The sequence below is a fragment of the Mytilus californianus genome, unplaced genomic scaffold (genome assembly GCF_021869535.1).
Source record: "Mytilus californianus isolate M0D057914Y unplaced genomic scaffold, xbMytCali1.0.p SCAF_3, whole genome shotgun sequence".
In the NCBI taxonomy this organism is placed as follows: Eukaryota; Metazoa; Mollusca; class Bivalvia; order Mytilida; family Mytilidae; genus Mytilus; species Mytilus californianus.
Window position 1 is genome coordinate 30,423,290 of NW_026262679.1, and position 23,002 is coordinate 30,446,291.

The 23,002-nt window shown below is 32.2% G+C and overlaps 1 protein-coding gene across 6 annotated transcripts in view; it reads left to right on the forward strand.

Annotated features, from left to right (window-relative positions):
- LOC127734325 (transient receptor potential cation channel subfamily M member-like 2) overlaps positions 1-23,002 on the forward strand; it is a 571,123-nt gene that overhangs the window by 218,699 nt on the left and 329,422 nt on the right. For 2 of the 6 annotated variants that reach the window (XM_052244166.1, XM_052244167.1), the window contains one exon: positions 22,423-22,613. The exons of 3 other annotated variants lie outside the window; for them this stretch is intronic. In XM_052244166.1, the coding sequence (XP_052100126.1) occupies positions 22,423-22,613 (191 nt within the window). Of the gene's footprint in view, positions 1-21,154; positions 21,396-22,422; positions 22,614-23,002 lie in introns of those variants that run through there. One more of the 6 variants, XM_052244168.1, reaches the window with a different exon arrangement.

Here is a 23,002-nt window from a genome sequence, read left to right on the forward strand (position 1 = left end):
GAATCATCCACGTTGACAATGTGACAATAGCATACTCATTAAAACTAAAAATAATTGTGAATCTTGTTGTTAAATTTAGAGCATCATAATTGTATTAAAATGTTACAGGTAATACGCATGCTTGAACATTTCCCGCGCAAATGTGTGTAATCGTGGTTAACATAAGTAACGCAACGGACGTAAGTGTATTTGAAAATATTTTCTTTATTTTCAGATATTAAAGCTAGTTTTATTTGCGATATGCTTAAGATACGTTTGATTCAGAAAAGAATGCTGTTTTACAGACTCTAAGTGTTGTCGTGGAAATTTAATACATGATCCCTTTACGTTCATTTGTACCTTTCGTCAAAATGTAAGAAAACTCTAATACATCGAGATATTTGAAGAGAAACGTTCATATCTATGAATTTGAAATAGGCAATAACATGATTTGGTTGAAAAAAAATATCATGTCACCACGAAATAAATCTCTCAGGAACAAGCGATTTTTGTTATTACAATGTAAAAGATTCATCAAACGTAATAGGAGGTTCTACTGTAATATTACTGTATTCACGTAAATCATATATAGTAACGAAAGGGTGTGGGATCATGAATGAACGTTAAGTCGCTAAACCCAGACTTTCCTCTAATTAGCCTTCTAATACACTTATATCGACAGTCTTTATACATGGGACAATTAGATAAAACTGATCCCTAGTTATAAAGGTAGCAACCTGGGAAATTTTGCAAACAATTAAAATGATAGTTAAAAAAAAATTACGTTTTTCTCTTTGTTGAATGTCGTACGGTTGCCTATAATTGCTTACATCCACTACATTTTGAACTTTGGTGGATAGTTGTCTCATTGGCAATCATACCACATCTCCTTTTTTTATATTGAAAACTACATGTTTTGAACACAAGATAATAGTTTTAAGTCAAAGGTACATTTCATTAATGGGCCAACAAAGGTACAAGCAATTAACCATTTAGCATTAATTGTTCGTTTGTTCGTTTGACAATTAAAAGAGCAGTGTTCAGAAAACTTTCCCTTCCTTCATATTTAAACAAAATTACTGAATATTTGGTGATAAAAACGAAAACAATACCAGACTAGAAAAGTTAAAACTAGCGAGGAAGCTCACTGAAAATACTACTTTGAATATTTGTTCATTCTAATACTTATAGGTATATTAACTAGGTAAATTCCAGCAGTATGAAAAAAAAACAGTAGTTAAAGTAGGATTACCCCTCTTAGAAAATAAAAGCTTAACCTTATTGACAAAATGATAAAACAAACGACTTAGAAATGTATTAGTTAAAACACTATTGGAAGGAATTTGTCATTTTCAATCAGGAAACAGATAAAGGCTAACATTAAGTGCACCTGTAAGTGCAACATAAGGCCTATAATACCCGTGTTTCCGTTGAAATATTTTTTTAGAGAAGGTATGTAGGAAAATCAATTTTATTATTTAGAAAGGACTGGTTTTAATAGGGGGAAAAGTTAATAGTGCTTGTTTCAAAATGACAACTAAATTTTAAGGGTAGCCACTTGAAATTAGGATAGATAGGTTTTCCTGGTATACACTTATATATATATATATATATATATCTTCATCATACGTTGTATCTTGGCGTTTACTGAAGTTATGACTGTAAGTGGACTGTAAGTTGACTGTCCGTATTAATTTTATGAAAGCCCTTGAAAAATAAAATTCTTGAGGAAAGTAGTTTTTTCAAAGTTTAAATTGAATCATATGTAAAAGAATCTCGAGGCAGCACGAATTGTAACTGGGGTAACTATCTTTAAAGCATGTTAACATTCTTTATACATTGAAGTAAGGAAATTCTCCCATAACATTGATATATTGTAACATAAACAAACAAGAAATAAATTACAATAAAATGTCTGATTCTAGATTAAACATATTCTAAACGGTTATTAATTTATCACCGTTGTACACTCTTTGAATTTTGTTATTGTCGGTACTAAAATTGATTTTGAATTCTATTACAGTTATCAAAACCTATGACCCTACATCGCTACTGTGTACTTATATTTTGGCATTGCACAAGGACATACTTTTAGCAGACTGTTTAAGACGTATTTACACCAAATCCGTTCGGTGTGTCATGATTGATACTTTAGTAGTGTAGAATAGAATATTTATTCATTAGTTATGGCACCCTCAACGCAGTTGGATTGACATATTGTCATTCTACGTTTCTTTTTTATGGCATCCTCAACTGAGTTGGGGTGACATATTGTTATTGTTCCGTTCTTTTTTTTTTTCTTATTATTATGTCACCCTGACGGAGGGCGGGTGACATATTGTTATTGTTCGATTCTTTTTATTATTATTATTCCACACTTTTTGTCTAGACTATTTCTCGGAATTGTATGGACCAATTGTAATGGAACTAAACAATAATGATCATCATTTTTGGCCAAAGTGCATTTGAGGTTGGCACTTCCAAGATGTCCAGCGTTACCTTGGAATCAGAGAAAGAGTGAAAAAATGAAAATTCAGTTTTTGGTGAATAAAATGAGTATGCCTTAACATTTAATCATCATTTTTAAATACAATATAGTTGTTCTCTATATACATGTTTTGGATGATTTTGAGATTTCTTCGAACTACGATGTTGCCATGGAAACTGATAAAAAATAGCAAAAATTTCAAGATGCTCCAAACTCGATGAAACTTCACAGGAATGTTGACTGGCATATGTTGATGTAGCATTTAACTTTGGAATTTCCAAATGGCTGCCGTTACCATGGAAACAATGAAAAAAAATCAAAATGCTCAAAACTTAATGAAACTTTACAAAAATGTTAAATACCAAACGGAGATGTGGCATTTTACTTTTGAATTTTCAAAATGGCCGCCGTTGCCATGGAAACAGCAAAACTGAAGATCTCTCTAAACGCTTTCAAAGGTAACAGATAGATCTGTTGTTATCCATATATCTGCAATAACTGTTTGAAAATTTCGAAAGGGCTGCCGTTTAGTGTCAATTTGGGGACCAGGGTGACAGCCGCTATTGCTTGCAATGGCAATTCTAGTTATGGCACCCTCAACATATTGTTATTCTACGTTTCTTTTTGTTTTTGTTTTTATTTTTCTTCCACCTTTTTTGTCCAGCTAATATCTCGGAATTGTATGAACAAATGTTAATGGAACTATACCAGAATGTTAACCAGCATGTGCAGATTTGCAATCGGGGTATGACATTTTCAAGATGGCCGCCGTTACCATGGAAACAGCAAAAATGTCAAAAATTTCAAAATGCTCTTATCTCAATGAAACTTTAAAATAATGTTTATTGGCATGTGTAGATGCCCTCTTTGACTTTATAAATTTTCAAAATGGCTGCCGTTACCCTGGCAATGGGGGAACGAGGATGCCATCCGTTATTGCTAGCAATTGCAAATCTAGGTTTTCTTATTTTTATTTTTCCACACTTTTTTGTTCATTCTATTTCTCGGAATTGGATGGACCAATGTTGATGGAACTAAACCATAATGTGGACCACTATGTGAAGTTGTGCAAAAGACATTGGAATGGTTCAAAATGGCCGCCGTTACCATGGAAACAGAGAAAATGTTAAAAAATCTAATTCTTTCGTTATTATAGCCCACCGAATGAAACTTTATGCAAAGGTACCAACAGTACTTAGAAAATTCCAAAATGGCTGCCATTGCCATGGAAACGGGGGAAAAGTTTAACATTGGACCCTTTAGGAGAAAACATAAAAGTAGCATGTTCTTTAAGAATACTTAATTAACCTCAATAAAACTTTATAAATGTTAAACATGGCATAAGTCAATGTTGAAGCTGTTGTTGAAATTTTCGAAATTGACACCGTAACCATGGAAACAGGAAAAATGTCCAAAAATTTCAAAATGTTTCAAACTTATTGAAAATCGATATAAATGTTTTAACAGGCAAGTAAGAGGGACGAAAGATACCAGAGGGACAGTCAAACTCATAGATCGAAAACAAACTGACAACGCCATGGCCAAAAATAAAAAGACAAACAGACAAATATTAGTACAGATGACACAACATAGAAAACTAAAGACTAAGTAACACGAACCCCACCAAAAACTGGGGTTGATCTCAGGTGCTCCGGAAGAGTAAGGAGATCCTGCTCCACATGTGCCACCCGTCGTGTTGCTTATGTTATTATTAAAGATTGGACTTTTGAATTTGGAATTTCCAAAATGGTCGACGTTGCCATGGAAACTGTAAAAATGTGAAAATTTGAAAAATGCCCCAAACTTCAGGAAAATTTACAGACAGATGCGTTGTGATGTATTTTATGTGCAGTGACTGTCTAAAATTCTCAAAATGGTTGCAGTTTAGTGGCAATGTTTGATGGGTGCCATCCGCTATTGCTTGCAATGGCAAATCTAGTTTCTTATTAAGTCGCCAACACGGAGACTTTATGTGTTTGTCCCGTTTCTTATTATTATTCTTATTCTTCTCTTTCTGACCCCTGAAACTGTCCTACCATTTTCGTGGAAGCTATACAGAATGGAAACTTTATATTTATTATGGGTGTGGGTCTGTATAATGGGGGTTGCAGAACCCAAAATTCATGATACCAGGGTGTCCACTTGGCATAATTAGGGGGCCTCAAAGATGGGTGGGGTCAAAAAATTTTTACATTTCTTAAATTAGCTGCTGTATGTAGAGTAGATAGAATTATGATTACTTCTATGAATATTTAGAGACACATGTCTACTTCAACAAGGAACATTTTTTATTTCAGTTGGGGGTCTACTTGGCATAATTTGAGGGGGTGAATTTTCATGGAACATTCTAGAACATCAGTGTTGAATTAATTAATTGAATGAAACTTTTCACAAATGTTAACTGGCATATGATGACGTGCTATTTAACTTTGGAATTTCCAAAATGGCTGCCGTTACCATGGATACCGCAGAAAAATGATTGGGGGTCCGTTTTCGCGACTTTAGTGTTAGCATCCTAACGGAGTTGGGGTGACATATTGTTATTGTTCGTTTCTTTTTTTCTTATTATTATGTCACCCGTTCGACAATGTCGGGTGACATATTGCTTTTCCTCCGTTTCTTTTTTTTATTATTATTATTATTATTCTTCCACCTAATTTTGTCCTGCACTTTTTTGGAGCCAATGGAACCAATCTTAATGATAGTTCACTATAATGAGGAACACAAAATTTCGGGTTGCAGTAGGTTTTAAGAACATGGAAACGGAACAAATGTGAAAAAATCCAGTTTTTGGTTTTGGTGAATTATTTGGAGATGCTTAAACTTAGAATCATTATATTTTAATACCATGTAGGTGCCCACTATATACTGGTTTTGGATGATTTTGGCAATCATTGGAACTACTATGTTGCCATGGAAACTACATCAAAAATTTCAAAAATATCAAAATGCTCAAAATTTTTTGAAACTTCTCAGTAACGATGAGCAACATTGGTAGATGTGGAATTTAGCGTTGGAATTTCCAAAATGTCTGCCGTTACCATGGAAACAATGCAAAAGGGTCAAAATGCTCCAAAAACTTCAGGGTTTGGTGAATAATTTTGGTATGCTTTAACTTAAAATCATCAAATTTTTATACAATATAGTTGTCCATTATATACAGGTTTTGAATGATTTTGACAATCATTGGAACTACTACATGTACTATGTTACCATGGATACAGGAGCAAAAATTTCAAAAATTTCAGAATGCTTCAAACTTAATGAAACTTCACAATAATGTTGAATGTCATGTGTGGAAGCAGCAATTGGCGTTGGAATTTCCAAAATGGCTGTCGTTACAATGGAAACAAGGCAAAAAAGGAAAAATTATGCGTAAAATTTGTAAATCCGCTAAATGTTCTAAAAAATTACAGAAAGATGTATAGCCATCAGTATATATGTGCATTCACTGTTTAAAAATTTAAAACTGGCTGCAATCTAGTGACAATGGGGGAAGGGTGACATCCGCTATTGCTTGCAATGGCAAATCTAGTTATATTTATTCTTCCACACTTTTTTGTCCATGCTATTTCTCAGAATTGGCTTGAACAATATTGATGGAACTATACCATAATGTAGACCACTATATAAAAGTGTGCAATCGGGGTATGGCATCATCAAGATGGCTGCCGTTGCCATGGAAACTGAAAAAATGTGAAAAAAAATGCAAATTCTAAATCTTTCGTTATAAGAGGCAATCTCTTGAAAGTTTCTGTAAATGTTGGCAGTGATGCCCTGAGGTACCAACAGTACTTGGAATTTTCAAAATGGCTGCCATTGCCATGGAAACTGGAGAAAAGTTTAACATTGACCCTATGGGAAAAAACATCAAACCAGCATTTTCTAAAGGAATATAAGATCAAACTCAAAGAAACATTATGAATATATAACATGACATATGTCAATGTTGCAACTGTTGTTGGAATTTTCGAAATGACACCGTAACCATGAAAACAGCAAAAATATCCAAAAATTTCAAAATGGTCTAAACTAAATGAAACTTATAATAAATGGTAACTGACAATTGGAGATAAGACTTTGGACTTCGGAATTTCCAAAATGGCCGCCGTTGCCATGGAAACTGCAAAAATAAAAAAAAAATAAAATGTTACAAATTTTCCGAAAATTTACAGATAAATTTGTTGTAATGCATTTAAGTGCTTTGACTGTTTTTAATTTTCAAAATGGCTGCAGTTAAGTGGCAATGTGGGAAGGGTGCCATCCGCTATTGCTTGCAATGGCAAATCTAGTTATTTTTATTTTTATTATTTTTATTTTTTTTGCACTTTTTTTATCCAGCTTATATCTCGGAATTGTATGAACCAATGTTAATGGGACTATGCAATAATGTTAACCAACTGTACAGATTTGCAATCGAGGTATGGCATTTTCAAGAAGGCCGCCGTTACCAAGGAAACAGCAAAAATGTCCAAAATTTCAAAATGCTCTAAACTCAATGAAACCCTACAGCAATGTTATTTGGCATGTGTAGATGCGCTCTTTGACTTTGGAATTTCCAAAAGGGCTGCCGTTACCCTGGCAATGGGGAACAAGGGTGCCATCCGTTATTGCTTGCAATTACAAATCTAGTGATAATTGATTTTGAACTAGGTTTCAGTAGTGGATGTACTCTTAGATCGGTACTTTGTGTCGTTTGTCTTTATTTTATTTTTTTGTTTGTACTTCGTGTCAGTTTGATGAATCAAGTCATTTCCAACTGTTAATTTACAGTTTGTTCTTATGGTGCGCTATAACTACATCGCTGTCCCAGGTTGCGAGATATTTTAGTGCTTACAAATCTGTTTAAACCCGCCACATTCTTTATGTGTCTGTCTCAAGTCAGTATTCTGTGAATCAGTAGTTGTCGTTGAAGGCTATCTGGCATGCACACTGTCATCAACTGTTTTGTCATAAATCAGGCCGTTGGTTTTTCTTGTTTGACCTGTTCCCATTTTGTCAAATCGAGGCCTTTGAAAGTTGTCTATACATTATGGATTTGCTTATTGTTGTAAGCCCAAGGTGAGCTTACATCCACGTCATTTTGGACTCTGGTGGATTGCTGTCCAAGGACAGTCATACCACGTCTTCTTATTTTTTATATACATACACATTAATAATCAGGCATTGGCAGGATCATGCCAACCCTTGTATCTGAATCTACCAACTTTCATCTGCATAATAGCCAAACTTATACAGTTTTAATATCTCGACTTAATTTGAATTACCAATCCTTTCCTCCTGATTCTTCTGAGCTTAAGGCCCCTTACAAGAAAGCTTTTGACTTAGATACAGTTTCCTGTTTTCAGAGATTTGATGATAAACGTCTTTAGTTTTAATTTATTTTTGGTCATGCAATTTGTGTAAGTTTCCGCATACAATCATCATTTTTATCTTTAAAATAAAGTTACATTTGACAAATTTTCCGGTTTCCTATGTCGGAGATTTTACGATAAAATCTTAGTTTTTGTCTCAAATTTCCATTTTCTGGTCCTGTCAGTTTCCTTATATAATCATATGTGTGATGTTTCAAATAGAGTTATATTGTAACAAAAGTTGCTTCTAGATCAATAACTTAAAAATTAAAACTTCCTAGTTTTCATTGATTAATATATATGTAGATGATTTTTACCCAAACTAACTAATTCCACCACTATCAACATGGTAGACGTTTAATTATTACACTGAAATCCTTGACACAAACACACTCAAATATGTTTCTGTTGCAATTTAAGTGATGTTTAAGCCTTTCAGACGTAGTTTGACTGGACTATATGGCGGAGCAGAAGTTTCAAAGTCAATAGAACATGACTGAGGGGCATAGCCAAAAAATCTTCAGGGAAATGAGATGTACAAATGCTAATACAAATGTCAAATATTATTGACTTATCAATATAATATTTTTTACCTCTCTGTCTAAGTTTCATTTATCTGCCGTTTCTATTTAAACATTTAAACTTAATTCACAAAAGACTCCTATAATAGAAAAACAAAGGATATGGGGTATCCATCCATTGCATCTATAGCCTGTTTCACTCATTGTTTGCTTTATATTTTATAGGAATATGATTAAGTACAACATTTAAAGTCTGGATCGACTTGCAAAAAAAAAAAATGAACAAATTAATCAATAGTTAGACGTTGTGTTCATTGATAATTATTGTTAGATGTATATCAGCTAATAGTAAATATGCATTACTACGGAAAAAGTAAAATCTTCCTTATTTACATTATTATTTTAAACATGTTAAGGGCATACTACGAAACAGGAAAGATCCCTCGTTGATTTTCTTCAAAAATCACTTTTGATACCTCAATGGCCTACTTTCAAGATATATCAGCTTGAAATATGCATGTTCTTCTGTAAACACACAAAGTGTTTTTTTTGCAATACTTTTCCGAAAAAATAACGCAACTTTCAAACGGACAAAGATACTGTCACCATGTGTTTTTTTGCAAAGTTCATTCATAGGCTTTTAAGTATATCTCTAAAATGAAAGCAGAATGCAAATTTGCATATTTGTTTTCTGAAATCAAACAGTTAATGATAACAAAAATCGGTAGATAATTTTCATGTCTATACAAATGCATACAGACAACAAATATACTGCTGATTTTTCCTTCTTTTCTTGCAATTTAGCTTAACATTCTTGAAGCCTTTCTCAGCCGATTGGAAAAAAAAAAAAAAAAAAAAAAAAAAAAAAAAAATTGCGTCAATGTGTCATTTGTTTTAGCTAGAAAAGAAGACTGATTTTTCCAAATGCTCGTTATCCCAGTTCCCTTTTTAGGCGCTAAATTGCGTCGCAGTGTATTCTAAATGCAACATCGTCGTCCATCGTCCATTTGATACGGCAGGTTTCAAACTTTCACTACGTTATTCTTTCAAGAATGAAAATGTAGAATTTCCTTGATTATTTGATTGGCAAAGATAAAAACGTGCCGCGGCCGTGACACTTCTCAGTAAAGAAATGTAAATTGAAATGACACACGGAATGGTAACGTATTTTCCTTAAGAGGGATGATACCTCCTGATATTATGAACATGAAATGCCTATTGTTACCAAAATTCGCCAGGTAAACCGGCCGTGTGTCAATTCAAGAGGTCCAACATTAGCGACCGGCCAAAGGGAGATAACTCGAATGAAAACTCGTTCAAGGGACGGCTGATCAGAAACGAGTGAAGATAAGCATTTCGCTAAATTTTAGTAAGGGAAACAGTGTTTCTGGGGCATAATATCCAATAAGTTATCCGTATGCGATAGTTAAATGTGTCAATATGAAAAATATCTTGGAAATTATAACTAATCATTGGAATGAGGGCACCTATCAAGTTCATGACCTTAACAGTGAGAGATGAAATAAAAAAAAGTATGAGGTAAAAAATGAATACATAAAGTGAGGGGTTTTGGGCCAGTAAATTATTAGAAAACATACTGATCCCAAGATTAGGTGAAAAATTTCCAGCATTCAATGATTCAGAAACAGATTTTTTTCTTTGTAGATCTACAAGAAAAAATATTTTATAAAGATTATGGGTATAAAATGTACATGTTTTATATATTCTGTTCTAGAGTAACATTTTTAGAGAATTTTTGTTAAGAGCCATTGTCAGTTATATCTGTGAACTAAAGATTTTTTTCCATTCTAAATGGGGGTTACATATGTTTATATATGCAATAGTTAAATCGATATTATGTATCTGAGGTCTAATGATGAACACTGAAATGTAACAGCTCCTGTTCACTGGCATATGATACCCATGACAATGTTTATTACAAATGAAAATATCAAGGTACTCTATAAAAAGGCTTCCCATATATTCACCAAACATGTTATTTCTATGTGTATGTAGGTAGCAATATTAAAAGGTAATAAAATTTAAGAAAAATATAATCAGGGCTTTATTTAGAGACTGAGTGAAAAAGTAAAATCTTTCCTGAACAAATTAATGTCAGAATTACATTTTTTCTTTGTAGTGGTTTTTCATTCTATAATTCTGTTTTGACTTTGGCCTGACAATGATTGTAAACCTGTCATTTGTTGTTTTATGTGTTGTCTCATTTCAGAAAAGAGGGATTTTAAAAAAAAAACATGTATAAAATGTAGTTGTTTCTGTTTTTAATCATTCAGAACTTGTCAGGACTTAAGAGATATAGAACTTGGCATATGACATGGATACCCATCCACCATTTACACTTCCCATGAGTTTTCATGTCTGTATTCAACAAGATAACTTAAATTTCCTATTTTTCAACGGAAAATGAAAAACTTTCAACTCTTATTATTAAATAACACCACTCGTTCAATTGCTGAAAGCTTAATAATATGAGAAAGTAAATGAGATACTATGTTTTTCTGAGTATGCAAATATAATAGAAATGCACTTTCAGGCTCCAACAGAAATGTCAAGTTACTTTATAGAACATGTGTACATATATATGCAATAACATGTATTGTCAATGACAAGAGTATCATAATGTATTCTTGGTGTGACAGCAACTAAGTATTTGTCAACTTAAAACCCAATCCCGAATTATGTATATCAAATAACTAAATATTGCAAAACATGCAATAAACATGATAAAGTAAAATGCCAACATACTGTAAAAAACCTGAAAATAGCATTTCACTTATATTATGTAATTTTGTATCTTTTAGTGGATATAAATTTATGTATTGTAATCAAATTTTAAAAAAATCACAACATAAAACAGGGCCATGGGGTGTAAAAAATAATTATATAATTGGTATGAAAAGCTTTTTAAAGTCTAAATTGTACCATCAGAGAGATATAAAACCATCTCTGGTAACATATGCTTAAATATGTTTAATACTGAAGAATTAAAAAAATATATACCATGTTGACCTGATATATAAATCCTCATCAAATGCAGGAACATGCAGCTAAAAAATCGTAAACATAAAAGGGACTAAATCATCATATATAGGGATTAATTTAGGTAAACTGGATGCAAATTGAACAAACATAGATCTATGGAACAACTAATAAATGATTGCTTAAAGATGAACAGGGAATGAGCAAAAACAATATTACATTATGATGTGATATCATCTTTATTCTTTTGCAATTACATCTGTAAGGCTCAAAATAAAGATCTGACTGTTCAAACTGTTTTTCCTCTGTCTTTTATCTATGATAAATCAGATCTTATGATGTTTACACGGGTGAAATGTCATTCAGGATAAATATTGACTTGCTAACATATATATCACAATAATTTACTCTTAGACTTCCAAAAAAAAAATGCACTGATTTAGGGATAATATTCGGAGGTTTATATAGTTACATATTCTTATATGCATAAGGTGTTGAATACAGAATATCTGTGTGATTTTTAAGAAAGTAGACAACTTTTGTTTATATTTTGTAATTTTGTGTAGTCTGAAAGACATCATTGTGGCATGAAAAGGGAAAATAAATCACAATTTTTTTTTATACATTTCAATGACATGTTCACTGTCGATTCCTCTGTGACAAGTATGTCATATTTTTTAGCTGTCTTGGTCAAGAGCAGAGAAGTTTTAAGAAAAAATAATAGGGAGTCCCTGCGCGGCCTTGCCAAATTGTGATGTGTACTGAAATTGTGCTCGTGTGTAAACAACGAATGGTAACGTCATATGACCACCCCAGTTCTGTTCTCAATGTTCCAGTTTATCAAAATTAACTAGTCATATTTGTTTTTCTTAGGTAAACCAGGCCTGTGTCAATTCGTCCCGAGCAAAAAAAATTTGTCAATGACAGTCGAAGTTGAAAAATGGCGGTTCCAAAGACTGAAAATTAATGAGATGAATTTCTTTTTCAACGATACATTACTTCGACTACTTATATTTTTCAAATAATTTTAAGACTGTCTTCCGCGGGGAATTATTGTTTTTGCGCAGCGACATCTGTTGACGCCTTTCTCTGAAATTATCCCCACTTGGTTCTCGGATAATAAATCCGGGGTTTTAACGGACAAATCAGGGATTTGCTGTCCGGCTGTACTCTCATATACGAATTTTGTTATGATACAGAGGTATACAGTTTTTATGTGACTCAACGTTTATGCCTTCGCAGTAGATTCTTTATGCTTAAATTTATATGAAATTCGTTTTCCTTTGCTGCAAATGCTTTCAAATTCACATAACCCATTCGATGATGTTAGTGATTTTCCTCGAATTTTGGATGCTTATATGCAACGTTAAGAAAATAACACGTTAAATTCGGATGCCATTTTATTTGCCCTTGCTACTCTATCGTATGTACTTTTGTCGTATGTGAATACCACTTTAAATTTTAACTTATTGTCTCTGTCAGGTAAACCGATTCGTTAGTTAATGGATGCTCTGTGAATCATATTATGATACGTCAGACGCGCATTCCGTCTTCATAAGTCTCACCATAGGTGCTAGAATCCAACAAAATTGAAAACCATATCAAAGCATGAAAAACCAAAATTCCGATAAGTTGTGCCAACTTATATATTAGAGAATTATTTGAAATTTCGCTTTTTTGCATATTTTGATTTTGTCAGTTTAAACAGCTAATGTTTATTTCCTTCGTTGTAAATTGTAAAATAACATCATTAAACTTTCATTATTAGCCAGAATCTCGCTCGTATCATTACTTTTAAAACCTTTTGTCAATCAACAGTCATGTTTCTCTGTTTATGTTGTTTTATTCAATCTGATATCAGATTGTTAAGTTGAACAACTATATGAGATATCGCTTTCAACAACAATTTGATAAATATATAACGTAAAACATTACATATTCATCAGATGAAAGATCTTATATCATTTTTCACCGACGAAAAAAGAGTCTATAAAACGCAACATAGACAAATAATAAAAGACTCCACATGTGGCGCTGGTCGTGTTGCTCAAGTAAGTACAAATTTGGTGATAACTTTCATTCGGCGATATTATATTCATTCGACTATAAGTGGAGGGAATTGTGGTTAAGACGATTGGAACATATCCATTGTCATCTGTAAAATAGGTATTCCATAGCGTTCAACCAAGTTGTGATGGCGTCAGTAACATTTTGGAAAGGATGACTTCATCTTTACAACTTGGAACCTTTCTTGGAAAACGCAACAATCATTATAGGAACGCAAGCTCTGATTTATCAGTTCAAATGGAATAAATATTCTCTATATACAGGCGCTAGAGAACTGTTGCAACATAGAAGTAAAAAGGTTACAATTGGGAGGCGGCAAAGAGATAGCAAAGGTACAAAAAAACCGACATGGGGAAAAATCAAAAAGACAAACAACAGTAACACAACACAACATATAAACACTAAACACTAAGCAACAAGAAACCCACACGAACCGAGTGTGATCTCAGGTGCTCCAGAAGATAGGGAGATTTTGATCTACATGTGACACCAATCGTGTTGCTCGTGTAAGTACAAACCCAGTGTAATCATCTCTTTGTCGTTAAGCTATGTAGAAAGTGGTGGATTAAACCTGGTTTTATAGCTAGCTAAACATCTCACTTGTATGACAGTCATCTGTCATCTAGGAATTCCATAGCAATCAACAAAATGGTGATGGCGTCAGTAGCAATTTTGAAACGATGACTTTAACTTTACAACTTGAAACCTTCCTTTGAAAAGCAACCATCTATCACAGAAATCATGATAGGAAGCACAAGCTTTGATTTATCGTATCAGCTGGGATATATGTTCTCTATATTCAGGCGTTATAGGAATGTTGCAATAAGAAATGGCAAGTTTACAATTTGGAAGCTGCAAAAGAGAGGCGAAATATACCAAAGGGACATCTTAACTCATAAGTCGAAAATAAACTGGCAAGACACAAAAATAGACAAAAAGACAAACAACAGTAATGCAACACAATACATGTATATAAAACTAAAGAGTGAGCAACATGAACCCAACAAAATACCGGGGTAATATCTGGTGCTCCGGAAGGGATATTCCTCCACATGTGGCACCCATCGTTCTGCTCGTGTAAGTAAAAACCCGGTGTAATCATCCCTTTGTCGTTAAATTTTGTTCTTAATCGACCCATATTGTCCTAAGTAGATGTCGTAGGAACATCAACCCAACAACGCAAATAGCAAAAAAGGATCAACACACGATTTTCTAAGCAAGAAAGTGTTTATATACTCTGTAAACCTCTAAATTGCCCTGAATCTTGAATAGTTGTGAATTAAACCAGTGGAATCATACTTTCTAAATGAAACTCTATATTAGAAGATACAAAAGAATGGTTTTCCAATTAATGATATCTATATCACTGTTTTCAAAATTTTGAAATAATGAATATAAATTTGAATGGAATCTAAATCTTAAATAACACTGCATATATGTGCATATCTAACCAACTGAGAAATGAAAACTTCAAATGATGGAGCCAATTAACTGAACATCAACAAAAAGGTATGAAACATTAACAAAAGGAAAGGGACAAACTTCCTATTCTTGAAAAATTTTAGTTAGAAGATTAAACTTAGAATTTATAATATCAAGGACAACAAAAAAGACAACGATAACTTTAAAAGTTACGTTTCATCTGGTGAAAAAATAAGTTGATACAGATAAGGTTATAAATTGATGGATTGATTTATTGTTGGTTGCTTTCCCTCCAGTGGCAAATATGTTCAGGACAAGAACAAATTAACAAAAAATACCAGAGGTAGGTCCTGTAAAAGTGGCCGTCCGGGATGAAGGTTAGGGAAATTAGGACTGCCAGTTGAAAATGGGGATATATTGGATAGAGGCAGAAAATTTGCCTTGCCCTGAAATCAAACACCTCGTCTTTATCAGTCGTTGCCTTTCCACAGATAATTGATGTTAGAAAATCAAGATTTTTAGCGTAAATTTAAGTCAAATAGAATATTTTTTGAAACAAACATATCTTTTCTCGAAATATGTTTAAACTTTTTTCTCCAAATCAATAATATTAAAGTTCCCTTACTAATCTTAACAATACAAAACTTTCAACACTGCGACTTAATCTATAATCCAAGTTATGGCGTAACATTTTTACAACCTCAAACGCGTTTGATATGAAAATATAAAAGAAAATACAAAAAAGTCAAAGGAGGATGGAAAACAAGAATAATATTTAAGAATCAAATTGAAGGAATCAAATATAGAAAACAAACACATGATACAGATTTAAGACAATAAAAAATGTCATGTTCCGAGAAACGTTTAGCGACTGTTTGTATAGTATTTCTTTGAATTACACGTTTTATCAGTAGCATTTTATCTCACTCATTTGTACATGAACAAAAGGATATCCTGTGTACAAGTGTTTGAGGCTTATTTCGCAGTTTTCTTGTAACTCTCTGTTAGCTACTGCCTTTAAATTAAACTATATATAAAGTCAGCAGATATAAAAGATGTAACAGACACATTGGTGTAAAAAGAAGAATACACCAAGGGGTCAATCACAACCGGTAAGATACATTTCATCAATGCATTCTATAATTGCTCATGTACATTTCAAATGACATAATACGTTTTATTGAAAGCTATGATATCATCATAATTAGTTTAAGCTATGAGGTAGTTCCATGGTAATAAAATGACTAGAGGTAAGACTATATATATATGAATTTATTATAACATTACGTAGATGTGACAGTATGATTGCCAATAAGACACTATTAACCAAAGTTCAAATGACGTTATAGATAATGCATATTTTAAGGTTTTAAATAACAGAGGTCTGTGATGTACATCTTTTGTTTTAACTATGTATTTTAAGTAAGCGAAAGTCCAAATAACTGTCATTATTTTCAGGAATGGAGAGTTATTTCCTTAATGGTTACCTTTTAATTTTATCGTATAAAAATACATTTCCTTGAAATTTGAAATGTTTTATTTTGATTTTGTACAGCAAAAATCGTTTGTTCCATTTTAATATATACATTAAAAACAGAAGAGTCACTCTGATAGTTCCTACAATAATATTGTGGATAAATAGAATGAATATTTCAAGAAACTGTATATTATTTAGATGTTCGTTGTTATACATATAATTTGAATATAGTACTGATGATTATAGAATTTGAGAGGGTATGGATAAAACTTGAATAAGGCTTCTATTAAATATAAGGCGCGTTTTTTTTTTCAATTTTCAACAGTAAACCGTAACTTTTACATTTGTTGTTATATGTCCAGTGGAAAATATTACAGATATATTGGCATGGCAAATGACGTAGTTTTTCACTTTAGTTAAAGATATACAAAACGGATTCCAGAAACGTTTTTAATCGTGTGGATTTTCAAAACCTTTTTGATTCCTATCTGATAATAGGAAAGAATGAAAAGAACTTCAAGGTTGCTTGGATTGCTTTTTAAGACTTATCTAAAAATTGTGTTCTTTGAGATGAGCAAAGGGAAAGAAAAATGTTTAGTTAAGCATAAAACACTGTTTTCTTGTTTCATTTTATTTCATCTAATATAATGGTTTGAAATAGAGAATCACATTTTGTTTCTGAAATGACTTATATTCGAGTACACCCTTATTAGTTAAATAACCTAGACTATTCAACAATACCTACCGTTATCTTGATGATATTTTTTCGTTAAATAATCCAGAGTTCTCTAAATATATTACCGAAATTTACCCAAAGGAACTTACTTTAAATAAATTTAACATAAACAGCAGTAGTTGTCCTTTTCTTGATTTAGACATTTCAATTTTTGGTAAATTATTAATTCAGGGATTTCGTTACCATAAATAGCTTCAAACGTTTACTGGGGGGGGGGGGGGGGGGTGGGGGGGGGTGGGGATCCGTGAATTCTTTTTTCGAATTTCGGGATGTCGGGATTTTAAATTTTTTTTAATTCGGGACCTCGGGATTCCATGTTTGTAAGCCCGGGATTTCGGGATCAGGACCCCTCCTACCCCCCCCCCCCCCCCCTTTACTAAATTCTTTCATAGATACAAGAAATTTGATTAGTAAATTTGGCTGTACCTGTAAAAAACTTGTTAAAAACGGTATTGCACATCTATAATTTTACGGTAATATTGTACTAAAAGCGCGGAAATCACCAAGTGATCCGTGTAAACTCATCGAACCTTTGAACAAACTTATAAGTAAAGGTTATCTTACCAATGTTGTAATTAGATCTATGAATATAGTTTACATTGGCACAACTATCGATTTTGTCATCAGCAAATTAAAACATAACTAAATTTGTAGTCTTTTCAAACGGTTTTTAGGGATGTATAAATATACATTCACGTTCATTTTCTATATAGAGATTACTCTATATATATATTACATTAAACATATTTATTAACAGGTTAACTCCTAACTATTCTACTGCCTGTCGATACTTTTATTTTGGCATTTCACAAGTCATGTCTTCTTTGACTGTCCATGACGTAAAACACTAAATCCCTGGGATGTGTTTTAGTTGATTTTAGTCTCTGGTGCATGATTTTTTATTATTAATTGTTTTTGGCTTTTAACTAGCTTTCAGTAACTGCGAGTACTCTCAATCGTACTTTCGTGTTAATTTTACCTGTTGATACAACTTGTAATGTATTTTTTTTATTTAATATTTACTTATTCAGTGTTATATCTAGTCTCACTATTTTTAATATATACCTCCTTTGATAAGTGTTTAGTTTGACGATAAGTTTTCACTTTTGTTCTCGTACTAGGAATAACAAAATTATTCATTTGGTGAAAAATTATTTCCGTACTCCATGTATACCTTACAACAAAATTATTTTTATTTGCCTGTGTACGTTATGTTCAGTGTTTGTCGTTTTTTGATGTGGTTCATAAATGTTTCTCGTTTCTCGTTTTTTGTATAGATAAGACCGTTGGTTTTCCTGTTTGAATGTTTTTTCACTAGTCATTTTTGGGGCCCTTTATAGCTTGCTGTTCGGTGTGAGCCAAGGCACTGTGTTGAATGCCGTACTTTGACCTATAATGGTTTTGTTACAAATTGTGACTAGGATGGAGAGTTGTCTCATTGGCACTTATACCACATCTTCTTATATCTATAAAGTATTACATACCTGGAAATTTATTCTGCATTATGAAGTTGTACCATTTCATTTTTCTTAGAAGATTCTACATCTAATATAGTATATATTAAGCGAGAAACACACATAATCCATAACCATATATGCATAGATATTAACTTTTTTTCCTCTCTCCTGAAATACCACTTAAAACACAAATCAATATCCTTTCATTCCCACTAGAAGAAAGACGTGCGAATCCAATTACTTAAAACATAAATCTGGATGAACTTTATTCGAGATCTTTTTATAGTAATTATGCTACCCTTCATAGTGAGTAGATGGTCAGTTTGATCTTAAATTTTAAGGATGGAAAATTGTACAATAAAATACAAACTGGGAACAACACACAAATATAGGAATATGACAGCTGTTTTCCATTCGTTTGATGTGTTTTAGCCTTTGATTTTGTCCTTTGATAAGGACTTTCCGTTTTAAATTTTCCTCGAAGTTCGGTATTTTTGTTATCTTACTTTTTATTATCAAATAATTAAATGTTTTACAAAAGGAAATTGAGTGACGTTAAAAAAAAAAGAAAAGAAATGTTTACAAATGCGTCCCTTAGATAAACGAATCAACATATGAATTATCAAAAGTTTTACATATATAATAATAAGGAGATATGGTATGATTGTCAATGCCACAACTATCAATCAAAGTTCGAATGAAGTGCATTTAAGCAATTATAGGCAACCGTACGGCCTTCAAAAGTGAGAAAAACTCATACCGTATAGTCGGCTAAAAAAGATCATGATATTAAAATTATGAAACTATTCAATTCAGAAAACTAACGGCCTAAGTTATAACATCAACGATTTACAAAAAACAAATATGACAAACATAAACCATCGACAACCACTTAACTACAGGTTTCTGACTTAGGCACATAAAGATTGTGGCGCGGTTAAACCCTCCCCTAACCCGGAACAGTGGTGTAACGGCACAACATAAGAACAAACACTAACAATCAGTTGAAAAGGGCTTAACTAATCCGATCGATATAAAGCAGAAAAACTTCTAACAAATTCACAGACTGGATGTGGCTGGTAATGTATACATCCCACACAACAATAAAAGACACAAAGTACAGGACTGAGACTACTCGCAGTTACTGACAGGTATTTCAAAGCCAAGAACAACTAACAAAACATTCATGTATCTAAGACTAAAACATGTTTACGTGATGCCATTATTCTCAATGAAAAGCAATTTATAGCTTCGATAGTCTCGTCATTAAATAATGAAATCTTCGCTAGCTTCTCATAAATATAAAGTACAGTAAAACAATAATTTGGGCTTCTTTTGAACTTAAGGAAATGACATAATTGATCAAAGTATATGAAGCAAATAATACTATTAAACACATATAAAAATTACTTATAATAAGATAAATCTGGCTTCGTATTGAACTGTACGTGAATATATTTTAAATTTAGACTGCCACTTAGCAGTGGGAAATCTAGTGACAAATATTACCTCTCCTATAAATACTGAAAACTAGATCTTTTAAATGTTTGTTCCATTTTAGCAAGGACGCTATCAATTGTACATTCACGGGAAAACGTTCTGGTAAATAGTAAAAATAGAAATAAGTTGAAATAAAAACAAAACTTCTATTTAATGTTATCATTTCCCTCCTTCAATAGAAAAAGACGAGTACAGCAGGCTATATGAGCTTGATGTACAATGGGTTTAAAATGTTGCTATGCGAATAAATTTCCGTACCAACTTCAATTTATTTTTGTACTTGCTGTTTACCTCTCTTGAACATTCTTATTATCCACATATATATGCAGCTAGATCAGAGAAAGTCAGGGAAACAATTCCAAAGGAATCGATTGATATGCAGCTAAGATTAACACTTTTGAAATTTAGTTAATAAGCCAATTCAAATTGACCTTATTCCGATGTAAACATTGAATGTGAAAAGATCGAGAAGAACGCAAATACATGTACAAAAATCGAGACGACCTTTTCTTAAAATTGTATAAAAAATATTCAAAGATAGCTACTTTATAAACCTATTTTTCTTTCATTTTTTAACCTTCATAGACTTAAAATAGTTATATTCAAGAAACGACAATATTTATATATTGAATGTTTGTGTGAAAAGAGCAGACAGGTGTACTCTAAAACTTAGATGTGAAAAAAATAAGTATATTTTTGAAAATTGTAACATGGTTAGGACTTTTTGGAACACATACTCCGAAAATTGGTGACCCGAAAGATCTTTAGATTTTGTATGTACATGATTTGTCCAATTTTTTCTTTCATTATGCAGTAAAACTTACATTCTTTAGATTTTAGATTCACAAGCTTCTTATGCATTTATCTCGATAAATAATGAAGATTAAAAAACATCGTGTATTTCCATGTTTATCTATATCACAGTTTAACAAATAATTTCTTTAAAATATACAATTGTTATTTAGAAAAACATTTGATTAGTGTCGTCGGCAGCATTGTTTTAAAATTGATTTTCTCGACTCTATTATAAGAAGAGTGAATTTTCTTTTGTTCTCGTTCACAAGATTTCCCACTGTAAGAAGTCAAAGACTGCATACAATATTTATTAAGCATATAATTTTATAATTACTTTACTTTTAATTAAAAAGGCAATAACTTATCAATTTGAGCTAGTATGGCAGAAACGGAGGATGATGAGCTGTGGGAAAAATTGCGACAGTTGCTGCAAAAGAAAACAAATGAGTTGGAAAACCAGCAAAAGAAACCCTGCCGGAAACCAGAACCACCTAAACTCGTCCTGTCTATCATTGGTGATTCAAAAAGCTTTGTACCTAAACCATGGATAACATCAGTATTCAAACAAGGACTCATAGAAACCGCAAAAGGCGCAAAAGGTATATTTCAGCTTGTTGATTTTATTAGGGAAAAAAAAGACAAGCTTTATTCATCCTTGATAAAACAACACCCTTCACCATGTTCACGCACTTATCAATACCAAAAGCAATGGAATATAGCATTCATTGTTCTTCATCTAAAAGTATTTTTCAGCAAAACATTAGACGCAGTTAAAAGCTCACAAGTCACTGCAAGTTTAGTAGGGGTGTATATTTTTTTATGCGATATCTTCATTTTGGACAGGGAGCAATATCGTTTTATATGGTTCGTTTTCGGTCTATTTATATAGATATATATTTTTAATGCTTGGTTACAAGAATTCCGAAATGAAGAATAATCCCAAGGAACGCTTTTAACGCCAATGATAATATTCATAGCCGTCCCGTAGGAATAGACGCAAACGCAAACCGAAACTATCATTATTATTTCAAAATTTACAGCTTCCACCAACATTGGATATATATACATGGAAAAAAGTATCGCACCACCCAGATTTTTCTCACAAACCAAAATATTATAACATATAACATTATTTATGGCCCCAAAAGTGTATAAATTATACATTTTGATATTGACAATAACATAGGCATAACTGATTAAAAAAGTAGTATCAGTTTTTTTTAAGATATGAAATTTTCGTAGTATCTTTTAACAAAAATATTAGAGTTTTTGTATTATCTGTTGATAAAAATATTTTAGTTTTCGTAGAATCTGTTGAAATATTTCAAAATTTACCATCTGTTACTGTATTGTTATAGCTATTCATTACGATGTTAAAAGCAAAATATCGACCTTTATTGCGATATATAATGTATTTACCATGTGTATTGCTTGATTAAAATGCTATAAATAGATATGCAAATGAACATGAACATTTACGCATGAAAACAAATAGTTATTAACTAAATCTTTCATTTTACAGAACACATTTTTAAAAGGTCAACCACTGAGATCAACGTATATCAAAGTATTTCATTTAAAGGTTAACTTAATTCACATTTTGGTTACATATAATATATTTTGCAGACAGTTTGATTCTCTACAAAGGTTCATCGGAAAAGGTCAGCTCTATCGTGAGAGAAGCAGTTGAGGATTTTAATACATTGCAATCAGAAGGTGATGATGTGTTTATAAGTCTAGTGGGAATTCTCCCGGAAGAAAAAAAATGTAAAAGAAGCATCCATCTTCATGACGAAAACGAAAAAAAATACGGATGGGTAGGATTATATCATTCATGCTATAGCAATCATTTTCCGTAAATGTGGTAACATTAGTATTCTGCAATCAATCATTATATTGTGTTTTACTACGAAATATTAAAAATTATATTGCCTAATAGAAAAATGGTTAAATGCTTATCTGGAAGTCACAATGCACATCATGTATCTTTAACAAATTTTACCATGTATTTTCGGTAAAAGTGCAATTCCATACACACAAAATAAAGAATAAAAACAAAAAGTACTTGACTTTTTTTATATTAATTTTTTTTTTTTTTATTTTAGATATTGTATTAAAAAATAGCTAGTCGAAAATACTGATTTATTTCTCAAAACCGAAAAGTGGTACAATGTCGGCAGACATTTTTTGCACCCAAGTATCAATA